General features: G+C 43.9%; 1 protein-coding gene across 2 annotated transcripts in view; it reads right to left on the bottom strand.

Annotated features, from left to right (window-relative positions):
- The window catches only part of ADGRE1 (adhesion G protein-coupled receptor E1), a 48828-nt gene that overhangs the window by 30741 nt on the left and 3930 nt on the right, over positions 1 to 14157 (bottom strand). The window contains exons 3-6 of one of the 2 annotated variants that reach the window (XM_082620239.1): positions 6839 to 6985; positions 3172 to 3327; positions 2930 to 3049; positions 1114 to 1260 (exon numbers count right to left, since the gene is read on the bottom strand). In XM_082620239.1, coding sequence (XP_082476365.1) covers positions 1114 to 1260; positions 2930 to 3049; positions 3172 to 3327; positions 6839 to 6985 — 570 coding nt within the window. Of the gene's footprint in view, positions 1 to 1113; positions 1283 to 2929; positions 3050 to 3171; positions 3328 to 6838; positions 6986 to 14157 lie in introns of those variants that run through there. The other variant, XM_082620240.1, reaches the window with a different exon arrangement.

The following is a 14157-nucleotide window of genomic DNA, read 5'->3' as shown; positions in this document are numbered from 1 at the left end:
TAAGTATTCATTAACTAAAATAAAAACTTAATGGCAAACGTGTTGAGCTTTCTTTGTGGCAGGCAATGAGGAAGATCCTTTACATTCATCCACTCAACAAATGCTCACAGCAGCCCTGTGAGGTGTGAACTAATATTTCCATTTTTCAGAGGAGGAAACTGAGGCTTCAAAATTGTGCAAAGTCACATAGCTTGTGAAAGGCAGACCTGGGATTTAAATTCAGGTTCTGTCTGGCTCTGGAATTTTTACATGACAGCTTTCCAGGCTGTCTTGAGTCTCAGAGACTGGAAATTTGGTGATTAACTTGATATCTGTCCTGCACAAGCCCACCCTGAGTTACCAGCAGGGGTAGCCTCATTCAGAGGCAGCAGATCATGGTGGCTGAGGTATGAAGTCACACTAGGCATAGTTCTACCATGACTCTCTTATTTCCTTTCTATTTGACCTTGGGAGAGGTGATTCCACCACAATGGAGGCTCAGTTTCCTCATCTATAATATGGGTATAAAGTATCACTGATAGCATCAGGTTGTTGGGCACATATGAATGAGCACATATATGGAAGAGCTTAGTGCCTTGGCTGGGATCCTGCCTTCAGGACTGTGTACCTGCTGTTCCCCCTTCCTGGAACACCCTTCCCCAGATAACCTGTATCTCACTCCCTTCAGGTCTTTTCCCAAATGTTAACTTCTCAGCATGGCCTTTCCCTACCACGCTATTAAAACTACAACTTCATCCTCTAGTATTCCCTACCCACCTGTCCTGCCTTCTTTGTCTTCATCTCCTTTAACTATCCCTGACACACAATATGTCCATGAACGTATTTTGTTTGTTCCCTATCTCTCCCCACACTGGATGATAAGTTCCATGAGAACAAGTGTTTTTGCCTGTATTACACACTGCTGTATCCTCCATCCCTAGAATAGTGCTTGGCATGTAGTAGGTGTTCAGGAAGTGTTTGTTGAATGAAAGCATGAATGGATGAATGATTATTGGCTTCAGCTTTGCAGATGAGGGCTTTGAATTCAGCTGAGACCCACCTCAAATCCTCCCCCACCACTGCTGTCTTTGCAAACAGATTGGACTTGATTCCCCAAGAGACCCATGAACCTACCTTCACAAGTCTCTCCCAGGCCCTGGAAACTCATCTTTCCCCTGCTGGATTCAAATCCTGGGTTGCAGGCACAAGAGTAGCTTCCAAGACTGTTGTGGCAAGTTGAATGCTCTGGGCAAGTTCTATGATCAGCACATTCGTCCACATCTGGTGAGTGGAAATGGAAACCCTGGTCAAGGTGGAGGAAGCAGTGAGGACAGGAGACTGCAATCAAGAGAGTCACTCCACCTGTCCTCCACCCGATGCTCCCCAATAGCCAGACTTTCCCCTTCTCTCTAACGTCCTTGCAGTTAAGCATGGTCTTGAGAATAATGCTGGCCAACCGTATGCAAGCAAAAGGGTGGCAAATAGTTTCAAGTCACAACGATCATAGATTGCAGAAATGGCTGTTATCCTTTACTCCTCTCTGTGTCTACAACTTGGGATGAGGTTTGTGCTGTACCATGTGACATTGCCACTCCTCTCTTTAAGATGTGGAGTTTGTTTCCCCAGCCCTTGACTGTAGCTGGCTCTATGACTTGCATTGGTCAATAAATATGGCAGAAGCAATGTGATGCCAGTTCCAAACTTAGACCTTGAGAAACTTACTTGCTTCTGCTCACACTTTGGACCCCTTGCCTCTGCCATATGAACAAACCCCAGGTTAATTTTTAAAAAAAGACAAAGTGCAAGAGAGTTAGATCATCCCAGATGAGCCCCAGATATGTGAGACCGCCCAGCCAAGATCAGCAAAGCTGACCCGCAGCTGTCCACAAACACATGAACAAGCCCAGTGGAGACCCAAAGAACTGACCAGAAGAGCCCAACCTAGACTGCCAACATGTGGAATCCAGAACTAAACAAATGATGGTTGTTTTAACCACCAACTTCTGGGGTGATTTGTTACTCAGCAATAGCTAACTGCTACAAATAGATCAGAAAAGTCAGAAATGACTTCAAATATCTCTAACTCCAAGCCAAGGGGGTATGTTGAGGGCTTGATCACTCCATGCCTTGCTTGATAGAGTCACCCTCCCCTTAAATAAATAATAATGCTGCAGCAGACTCAGGAAGATGGAGCCCTTGTCTCTTGGTGAGAATATTCTGGCTGCAGTGCAAAGGATAGATTCAAGGGATCAACACTAGAAGAAGGGAGAGACTAGTGAGGAGGCTGTTGCAATAATGATGAAACCTAAACCAAGGATGGAAAAGAGTGAAGAGATTCAAGACATATTTAGCAGGCATTTTGCCCAATGACATGATGACTGATTTAATATGGAAGGGGAGGGAGGATCAAGAATAACTCTCAGGTCTTCATTCCAATACCTTTCAGGGAAAAGTTTTGAAGTTTGGGTCTGAGCTCTCCCCAGGACAGAGTTTATCTCAGTGCTACTGACACTTCAGACCAGATCATTCTTGGCTGTGGGGAGGCTGTTCTGTGCATTGGAGGATGTTTAGCAGGGTCTCTGGTCTCTACCCACCAGTTGACAGTAACACAAACCACCCGCCTCCACCACCAGTTGTGACAACCAAAAATGTCTCCAGACATTGTCAATATCTCCCCCCCACAGGGTGGTGAGTGAATCACTCTAAGGATAGAGCTCCCGTTACTCTCAAGTACTGCCTGACCCACTGCTTAACTCATAGTAGACCCTCAACGGGAGTTCAAATTCATGTTCTTCTACTTAATAGCTGTGTATTCTTGGACAAATGACTTTACCTCTCTGAGCCTCGACTGGATTATTTCTAAAATGAGGATCATAATCCCTACCACATAGGATCACTATATGAAGTTCTTAATTAATCGAGTAGGTAAAGAAGATCAGGTTCTCTATACCTTCACAGGTGGAGTTTCTAGAGGTGAATCCAACTTGGCAGCTGCATCTGTAGCTTCCCAAAGAGTTGGTACACTCAGAGTGCTCTGGGCAGACCCCACTGTAGAGGCATTCATTAATGTCTGAGGAGCAGTGGAGGACGTTGGGGAGACCAAAGATTAGGTGTCTATGGTTAGAAACACAGTACCCAACTCAACAGGAGCTGTCCACCAAAGACCCATGCTTGGGAGCCTGAGCGCATTACCTGTACAGGTGAAATGACCTGGCTTTCCTGGGTTCCAGTTATTTCCAGTGGGAGAAGAGAAACCAGGCAAACAGTTGCACTTATACCTCCCCGGCAGGTTTCTGCAGATTGAGTTAGGACCACATGGTGGGTGGCTTTGAGAACATTCATCTATATCTGGAGAGAAAAAGAGTCAGAGTGTTACAAATTTTCTTCATCTTGTGAAACAGTTTGTATTTTCCAAAGTTGGTTGAAACAATGTCTTCCATCCCATATGCCCTTAATTCAATGCCCTTTCATTGGTATTCCTTCCATCAAGCCCTGGGGTCTATATTTCCTCCCCTTGAATCAGACCATGCTAGTGACTATGGTGGTGGTGACACTAGGTCCTAAATATACCATGCAAGTCATAAAAATGTCACACACTTCCACCTTGTTCTCTTGAGAAGCTCATGCTTGACTCAGCCGCCACACTGTGAGGAAGCTCAACCAGCCATGAAAAAGCAGCCCACGTGGAGAAGAACTAAGACCTCCAGCCCACAGCCCTGGCAGAGCAGCCAGCCAACAGCCAACACCAGCTTGCCAGCCTTCTGAGTGAGCCCCATGCAAATTGGATCCTCTAGCCCCCAGTTTAGCCGACTCAACTAACAACGTGTAGAACAAAGTCAAGTCATCCTCAGCAAACTCAGTCCAAATGGAAGATTCATTCATGAGCAAAATAAATGATTGCTGGTGTTTTAATACACAAAGTTTGCTGCTCCCCAGCAGTAGATAACCAGAACAGTTTCCAAACCCTCCTCTAGGAATTTACTCATTGAAGCACCCATAGAATTGTGCAGTCACGGTACCATGGGGTGATCCTCCCCTAATCGCCTTCAGCCCTACTCTGTCAAGTCACCCTAAATAAACACTTACGATGCACTTGTCATGCAAATAGAACATAAAGGCAAGTACCCTATAGCTCCCTCCCAGCAAACTGTGTCTCTCCTAGAGAGAAATCTGTACCTGCCAATATATATCAAGATAAGATCACAGGAATGTTCGTTCCAGCTTTAAGTAATGAAACATTAGAAAGACCTAGTGTCCATCCATTTCAGGGTGATTAGGTCTGGAGTTGACATAAAGAATAAGGTATCATCGTCCTTCATTTGATAAATATCTATCAAATATTCACAATGTGTTAGGTACCACAGGTCAAAGACATAGAGCGGACAAGATCCTTGCTGTAGTAGCCACCATTTTGTAGATGGGGAATGTTGCTCTCACCCCTTATTTAAAAATAAGGGACCAACAAGACTACTGTGCTTACTGAATAACCCATGAACTGTAGCCTAAAGGTTTTAAAAAGTATGTTTGTACAGATGACCAATGAAATGATGCTCAACATCACTAATTATTTGAGAAATGCAAACCAAAACTACAATGAGGTATCACTTCACACCAGTCAGAATGGCCATCATTAATAAGTCTACAAATAACAAAGGCTGGAGAGGGTGTGGAGAGAAGGGAACCCTCTTACATTGTTGGTGGGAATGTAAATCGCTGCTGCCACTATGGAGAACAGTATGGCAGTTCCTCTTAAAAACTAAAAATAAAGTTGCCATATGATCCAACAATTCCACTCCTGGGCATATATCCGGACAAAACCATAATTTGAAAAGATACATGCACCCCAATGTTCATAGCAGCACTATTTACAATAGCCAAGTCATGGAGGGAACCAAAATGTCCATAAACAGATGAATGGATAAAGAAGATGTGGTCCATATGTACAATGGAATATTACTCAGCCATGACAATGAATGAAATAATGCCATTTTCAGCAATGTGGATGTACCTAGAGATTAAAATACTATGTGAAGTCAGACAGAGAAAGACAAATACCGTATGATACCACTTGTATGTGGAATCTAAAATATGACACAAATGAATTTATTTCCAAGCCAAAAATAGACTCCCAGGCATAGAGAACAGACTTGTCGTTGCCAAGGGAGTGGAGGGGAGGATGGAATGTGAGTTTGGGGTTAGCAGATGCAAAGTATTGCACATAGGATGGATAAACAACAAGGTCCTACTGTACAGCACAGGGAGCTATATTCAATATCCTGTAATAAACCATGATGGAAAAGAATCTGAAAATATATATATATACACACACACACATATACACAGACACACATATACATATATATATATAACTGAATCATTTTGCTGTACAGCAGAAACTAACACAACATTGTAAATCAACTATACTTCAATAAAAAATAATTTTTTTTTTCTTTTTCTTTTTTTTTTTTTTTTTTTTGCAGTACGTGGGCCTCTCACTGCTGTGGCCTCTCCCGTTGCGGAGCACAGGCTCCGGACGCGCAGGCCCAGCGGCCATGGCTCACGGGCCCAGCCGCTCCGCGGCATGCGGGACCCTCCCAGACAGGGGCACGAACCCATGTCCCCTGCATCGGCAGGCGGACTCTCAACCACTGCGCCACCAGGGAAGCCCAATAAAAAATAATTTTTAAAAAAAAGTATGTTTGGGCCTCCCTGGGAACTATAATAATACAAATCAGTTATCTTGTTCAGAGCTCAGCAAATGATTTACAGCCCATAAGTCAAATCCAGCCTACTACCTGTTTGTGTAAATAAAGTTTTATTAGAACACAGCCCCACTCATTTATTTATGTATCATCTATGGCTGCTTTTGCACTACACCTGGAGTACTAAGTAGTCAAGAGAGATCATTCAGCCAGCAACCTCTAAAATATTTACTATCTGGCCCCTTACAGAAAAAGTTTGCAGACCCCTGCAAACTATGTCAGAGGCATAGTCGGGCCTTTACAGTCAAGAGGAGAGTTTGGGTCTAAATACAAGGAATACAAACCAAAAACTTAGCTTATTCTGGGAATTATTTTAGTTTCTATTATTTATGTTGATAGTAGCTCTTGGGACTGTACATGTGCCTAGAACACTGCATACACTACTGCATATAATCTCAAATATCCTTTAATGTAGTTACTCTTATACTCCCATTTTACAGATGGAAATAGTGAGCCTTAGAGAGATTAAATACAATTTCCCAATGCTTCACAACTGGACTGTGGCAAATAGGTAAGTGGTTGAGAGATCGCTGTTACACTCAAAAAGACCTGGGTTTGAATTCCAGTTTGACTGATCCTAAAGAAGTCATTTCAGTTCTCCAAGCCTCGGTCTTCTCATCTGTACGGTGGAGATCATCACAACGACTACACTTGACGTAATGTGCAAATACACATAAAGCCCTTCACACAGGGCCTGGCACTCAGTACATGCAGAAATTCTTGTGATTTGCATGGAGAGGCGACCAGAAGGAAATCAGTGGTTATTTCTGTATATTGACAAATAGCATAATTTTGTTTCTTTTTATTCTAGCACTTGTCTCTAATCATTGGAGGTTTTTGTGACCAGGAACAGAAAGAAAGGTGGCGGGGGAGGGAGGGAGGGAGGAAGGAAGGAAGGAAGGGATTAAGAAAAAAGGAAAGAGAAAGAAAGAAAGGAAGGAAGGAAGAAAGAAAGAAAGAAAGGTAGAGACAGGGAGGGAAGGAGGGAGGAAATAACGCTTGGGAATAAAGAAAAAGTACCTACATCTGCTGCCCAACCAGCTTCCACCTGATTTTCCAACCAAATGTTAGAGGATTTTGAGGGGGCATGAACTCACCTTTGCATTCCACTTGTGGGTCCCTGAACTTTGTCAGTCCACTGCTGGACAGGAAGCCTTTTTTGCAAGTACAGTAGTAACTTGTTGAAGTGTTGGTGCAGGTTGCGTACGCCGGACACGTGGTGGTATCTGCACACCCCTTCATATCTAGGCAATGGAGAAGAAAGGATTTGGATTAAAGCACCGAGTGGGGCTGCAAGGGAAGCCAGCGCAAGAGAAGGAAGCTTACTGTTATGGGTTGAATTGTGTCCCCTCTCCCCAGAATGTTGAAGTTATTGAAGTCCTAAACGCTGGTCCCTGAGAATGTGACCTTATTTGGAAATAGACTCTTTGTAAATGTAATTAAGACCTAAATTAAGATGAGATTATGCTGGAGCAGAGTGGTCCTTTAATCTGATATGATTGGTGTCCTTCTAAGAACAAGAGGCGAGGCACAGAGACAGGGAGAACAGCACGTGATGATGCAGGCAGAGATCAGAAGGATGCATCTACAAGCCAAGGACCACCAAGCATGACCAGCAACACCAGAAGCTAGGAGAGCTTGGAATAGATTGTCCCCTACAGGCTTGAGAGAAAGCACCTTGATTTCAGACTTCTGGCCTCCAGAACTGTGAGAGGATACATTTCTGTTGTTTTAAGCCACCTGGTTTGTGGTAATTTCAGCAGCCCTGGGAAACTGATACAGCTACCAAGGGAGCTCAGTGAAGGACCTTATAGACCCTAGACCCTTGCTTCTCCAAGTGTGGTCCATGGACCGGCAACAGCATCATCGACTGGGAGTTTGATGGACATGCAAAATCTCAGGCCCCGCCACCAACCTACTAAATCACAATCTGCATCTGAGCAAGATCCTCAGGTGATTTGTGTGCATATGAAAGTATGAGAAGCGCTGTCCTGGATATTTGCTACTCCAAGTGGGGTCCACAGACCAGTAGCATCTGCCTCATCTGGGATCCCCAAGAGATCTCGGGAAATCAGATGCTGATTCGGGTCTCGGGATGGACCTAAGATTCTGCATTTTGTTGTTGTTGTTGTTTGTTTGGTTTTTTTGCGGTACGCGCGCCTCTCACTGCTGTGGCCTCTCCCGTTGCAGAGCACAGGCTCCGGACGCGCAGGTTCAGCGGCCATGGCTCACGGGCCCAGCCGCTCCGCGGCATGTGGGATCTTCCTGGACCGGGGCACGAACCCGTGTCCCCTGCATCAGCAGGCGGACTCTCAACCACTGTGTCACCAGGGAAGCCCAAGATTCTTCATTTTTAACAAGTCCCTGAATGAGCCTCAGAGCTCTAGACAGAAGAGTTATGAGCGAACATTACAGCCCTGCAACTGATTTTATTGCAGCCCCAGCTGACATCTTGATTTTAACCCGGTAGGACCCATTTCAGACTTCTGACCTCCAGAGCCGTAAGATAATGTTTTTGTTATTTTAATCCACCAAGTCTGTGGGAATTTGTTACAGCAGCCACAGAAAACGAATCCAGTTCCCATTATACAACTGTGGAAAACTGAGGGTCAGAGATGTTCAGCGACTTGCCCAAGGACACACAGCTCGTGAGAGGCAGCAGCAGGCCTGTCGAAATCCGAAGTGCGTGGTTTTCACTGCTGCTAGGGGAGAAGAGGTGGGTCTGGCTGGAAATGGAATAAATCTTCAGACAATTGCTAAGACAATTCTATGCAAAAACTTTTGCAATTGGTTGTTTCAAGTCTGTTGTCCTGATGGACTGTGAGCTCCCAGAAGGCAGGGGTTTGCGTCTGTCTCATTTACTGCTGTGTCCCGAGTGCATAGTGGGTGCTCGGTAATGAAGACCTCACTGAGAAGGTAACATTTGAGCAAAGACCTAAGGGAGCTGAGTGAGTGAGCTATGAAACTATTTAAGGCAGAGGAAACAGCAAGTGCAAAGGTCCTGTGGCAGGACCATGCCTAGTGATGTCATGGAATTACAAGACGGGTGTGGTTGGAGCAGAGTGGATGACAGGTGCATGGGAGGAGGTGATATGACAAAATCACGTAGGATCTGCTGGACCATTGTAAGATTTCAACTTTTTATCAGAGACGGATGGGAGCCATGGGAGAGTTTGAGCAGAGGAGGAATCCAGCATCACTTAGGTTTTAACATGATCCTCCTGGCCACTGGTTGGAGGATGAACTGTATCGGAGCAGAGGTAGGATGACCAGGTAGGAGGCAACTGCACTTGTCCAGGTGAGCGATGATGGTGGATACAGGCCAGGTAGGAACAGTGGCGCACATAAGATTCTGGGTTTATTCAGAAGGTAATGCTAATGGGATTTGCCAATGGATTGGATGTGGGATGTAATAGAAAGAGAGAAGTCAACAAAAGTGCCCCCATCAATTAGTCGGATGGGAAATCACAGGAAAGCTCTTTATAAATTGCTGCAAAAACAAAAGGGACAGATTTTCATTACTAAGGTCTTGAGAGCCAGACTCTTTGCTGCCTGCACCCTGCCTTGTTTATTTCCTTCCCCTGCACTATGCCTCAGGTTGTATCTCTCTTCTCATTTCCAGCTTCCCCTTTCATCAGCAAAGGCAACATTTCTTTTTGCGGATTTACTGTGTATTACCAGTTGTGAACTCTCAACTTTGAGTTTCCCATTACTGTCTTTCTTCCTCTAGCTCAATCTCTCAGGACTCAAATTCACCCCAAACCAGAATAGCAACACAGTCCTGTGTGACCGGCCACCTGTCAGCTTCTCTGGCTCATCTTCTACCTGGTCCCACCACCCAAACTCACCTTTGCTCAGTTCTCCAAATTCTTTCTGGCCTGCAGATCTTGAGACTTGCCAGAATCGTGTGAGCCAATTCCTTACAATAAATATTTACGTATACTTGTATGTAGCTATCCATTCTATTGATTCTGTTTCGCTGGATAACCCTGACAAATACAAACACCTACTATATGCCAGGCAATATTCTAAGCCCTGTGGATTCAGCAGAGGAACAAGACATACAAAATTCCCCACCTTCACGGAGATGATAATCTGATGAGGCATACAATGTCAAAAATAGGGTAGTCACTGAGAAGATAACTCATGAGCTGAAGCATACAGAAGGTGAGGGAGGGAGCCATGTATACATAGGGAGCAAAAGATTCCAGGCAGAAGGAACAGCACATGCAAAGGCCCTGGGGCAGGACAGTGCCTGACGTGTTGCAGGAACAGCAAAGAAACCTGGGTGGCTGGAGCAGAGTGAGCAAGGGAGAGAGAGGGAGGAGGGGAGGGCAGGGAGGAGACAGGGCAGGTCATGCAGGACTTTGTGGGCAGCAGGGAGGATTCAGACTTTTGCCCTGAGGGAGGAGGGAGCCCTGGAGGACCGTGGGCAGAGGCGGGGCGGGACCTGACTCAGGGGCTCACAGGCGCCCTCTGGACATTCTTAGATGGGCAAGGAAACAGGAGACTGGGGCAGAAGCCACTTCAACAATCCAACTGAGACATGCACATGATCCACAACCATGAGCAAAACAACTTAATAGATGGTCACTTAATTGACCAACATAGAAAATGAGACTCAAGGAGGCAAAGAGACTTTTAAAAATATAACTAGAACTACCATTTCCTAGGTGTCTTCCATGTGCCCAGTCCCTTCCTTAGATGTTCTGCAGTCCTCACGATAATGCTTTGAGGAGAGATGACCAAGCCATCCTGGTTTTCCCAGGACTTTTCTGGTGTTAGCACTCAAAGTCCAGCATCCTGGGAAACACCCCTTCCCTCCAGTCTGGGTCAAGCCAGGATAGTGGGTCACCCTACTTCAAGGTAAACGTTAGGACTCCTTTCTACAGATGTGGAAAGGGAGGCCCAAGAGAGTTTGTAAAACCGTTCCCAGGTCACACCACGAGTCAGAATGCAAGAGAAGAGCCAAGTAGGGTGGATGGGTGTTAAGAGGGAGACCTGCTCATCATCCTGGCTGTGCTCCACCACTGGTTACCAGCTTTGGCGCAACTGCAGCTGAGCCAAGTAAGAACCAGTTAATTTGAGATGCTCAGAGGAGGAGAGAGAGGAGGAAGGGGGGAAGGGAGGAAGAAGAGGGAGGGGAGAAAGAAGAGGAGGGAGAGGGAGTGGATAGGGGGAGGGGTTGTCATTAATCAGGTGACAAAACCGAGTGACAGAGGCATTTGCCCAAGGTGGGGGAGTCTCTTAACAAAGTGTGTCTCCAACCGCCGCGTCTGCTCACCTGCAAGGAAAGAGAAGTTGATGGATCCCTTTGAGATCTGGCCATGACCCATCCTTTCAAACCAGGCTACCTTTTCCCCTGGGTACCAATGATCACAGTGGTGAGTTATGAAAGAGGGAGCGAGGATGTGAAGAGGAAAACCCAGCCTCTTCCTGGGGATTTACCACCATCAGCTCACGAGTACTTCACACCTTGCCAAGTAAGAAAGGATGGGATTCCAATGTTCATGGAAGCACTTTTTATAAGAGCCAAGACATGGAAGCAACCTAATGTCCATGGACAGATGAATGGATAAAGAAGATGTGATATATATATATATATATATATATATATATATATATATATATATACACACACATACACATACAGTGGAATATTTCTCAGTTATAAAAAAGAATGAAATAATGTCATTTGCAGCAACATGGATGGACCTAGAGATTATCATATTAAGTGAAGTAAATCAAAGACAAATATCATATGATATCACTTATATGTGGAATTTTTAAAAAAATGATACAAATGAACTTACTTACAAAACAGAAGTAGACTCACAGACATAGAAAACAGACTTATGGTTACCAAAGGGGATAGCGGGTGGTGGGTAGAGATACATTAGGAGTTTGGGTTTAACAGATACAAACGACTATATATAAAACAGGTAAACAAGGATCTACTGTACAGCACAGGGAACTATATTCAATTTCTTGTAATAATCTATAATGGAAAAGAATCTGAAAAAGAATATATATACACGTGTGTGTGTGTGTGTGTGTGTGTGTGTGTATAAAACGGAATCACTTTGCTGGACACCTGAAACTAACACAACATTGAATATTAACTATACTTCAATTTTTAAAAACAGTTTAAAAAAGGGGGGTGGGGGGAATTCCCTGAGGTCCAGTGGTTAGGACTCTGTGCTTCCACTGCAGGGGGTATGGGTTTAATCCCTGGTCGGGGAACTAAGATCCCGCATGCTGCGCGGTGAGGTCAAAAAAAAAAAAAAAGTTTGAAAAATATGGGTGGGGGTGATAGCAGCCGCTCTCAGCCCTACCCCCATCCAATTTACCTGATTCGCATCGCCACACTGTCTCGCTGGCCTAGAAGTATTGCCTGACAGATGCAGGAGTGTAACGGTCTCTGAGCAGGCAGGTGAACCTCTGTGGTGTAATTCACACTCCAGAGCTCTTCCTGGGATCAGGTTGTGGCTGAAACTCTCCTGAAACACCTTCTGAGTAGCTAGTTCTTCCCCTATCCAATCCTGCTTCCCTCCCTCCCCTACAAGTGTCTCCTGAGAGCACTTCCTTAATAAATTACTCACACAAGAATCCTCACCTCAGACTCTGCTGCTATAGAAATTAACCAAAAGCAGGTGGTGATCCTTATTTTTGTTTCTTTGGGGTTTTTAAAAAAAATTTTTTTGAGGTATAGTTGATTTACAATGCTGTATTAGTTTCAGGTGTACAGCAAAGAGATTCTGTTCATATACATATATATATATTCTTTTATATATATACACATATATATTCTTTCAATTCATATACATATATATATATTCTTTTTCAGATTCTTTTCCATTATTCCAAGATATTGAATACAGTTGCCCGTGCTATACAGTAGGACCTTTTTGCTTATCTATTTTATATATAGTGCTGTATATCTGTTGTTTCATTTGTCTTTATCTTTTTTTAAGAAGGTAATAATTACTTATATTAAAAAAATTCAAACAATGCAGAAGTATATAAAATTAAAAGTGAAGATTTCCCTGTGCCCCATCGTTATACCCAGAGGTCACCACTGTCAAAAGCTTAGAGTGAATCCTTCAAGGCTAGGTCCTATTCACAAGCTCAGTCATGTAAATATAACATTAAATATAAATGAATTTATAAATTCACACAATCTTCTGAACACAAATGGTATCACTCAACATACAGTCCACTGTGCTGTCCAACACAGTAGCTACTAATCATATATGGCTGTATACACTGAAATCTATTAAAATTAAATAAAATGAAGCATTGATTCTTCAGTTGCACTAGCCACATTTAAGTTCTCAGTAGCTCCATTGACTGGTGACTACTGTAGATGTAGAACATGTTCATTGTCATAGAAAGTTCTTTTGGACAGCTCTGTTCTACTATTACTTTCTTCTTCATGTAAACAAGAGCAGCAAAATTTGCCAAGTGTTGAAGTTGAGCAATGGGTACATGGGAGTTTGTTATACTATTTTTCCTACCTTTGAACGTTTAAATATTTCTATAATTTAAAAAATTAAGAAAATAATGTTTGGGGCAATTTTCCAAGTCAGTTCACATGACCAAAATTGAGCTTTTTATCAGCTGTATAGCATTCCATTATATCCATGGGCTCTAACTGTGCCAGAGATAGCTAGGTAGCCCAAGATCGAACAAAAACTTCACACTCTCCTTTCCATGGTGTAGAATTGACAGTAGGAGGCAACTACCCTGCCATGGACTACATTTCCCAGCTCACCTTGCATCCAGGTATGGTCATGTGACCATGAATGGCCGTTGACCTGTGTCACTGCAGAGCCTGAGTTTTAATAATGTGGCTTTGCCACTGTCTGCAGAGTCTCTGAGATACTAGTATGGCTGAGCCACAAAACAGAAAGCATCTGTGTCCCCGAATCACCACATGTAAGAAAACCACCTACCAGCCAGAAATATCCTCATTGGACTCTTAAACAAACAAGAATGAAATTTCTTTTTCTTAAGCCACTGACAGTTTGGGGTTTATTTGTTACAGTAGCTTGAGCTGGTCTCACAAATGCAACAATTTATCCAGCCAGTCCCCTGGTGTAAGCATACATTTAGTTTATTCCAAGTTGTTACCATTTTTTATTCCCCAGTGGACAAAACACCCCATTCAGAGTCCACACTTCACTGTTGCAAGATGCCATAAGCTGCCCCTACGCCAACACCCACACACCATCTCGGGAGGAATGAGAGTAGGGTGAGGAGATTTGAAAGATTAACTCTTCGTACCATAAAGACTGAGTTTCCCAAATAAGGCTGAGCCAGGAAACTGAGACACTGAGAACACAGAACTGGCCATGTTTCTCCTCCTGGATCCAGCAGGAGCTTGTATGGAAGATCAGAATACTGAACGAAACAT

This window comes from Mesoplodon mirus, assembly GCF_964341445.2.
Source record: "Mesoplodon mirus genome assembly, chromosome: 5".
Taxonomy (NCBI): domain Eukaryota; kingdom Metazoa; phylum Chordata; class Mammalia; order Artiodactyla; family Ziphiidae; genus Mesoplodon; species Mesoplodon mirus.
This window is presented reverse-complemented; position numbering and strand designations above follow the sequence as displayed.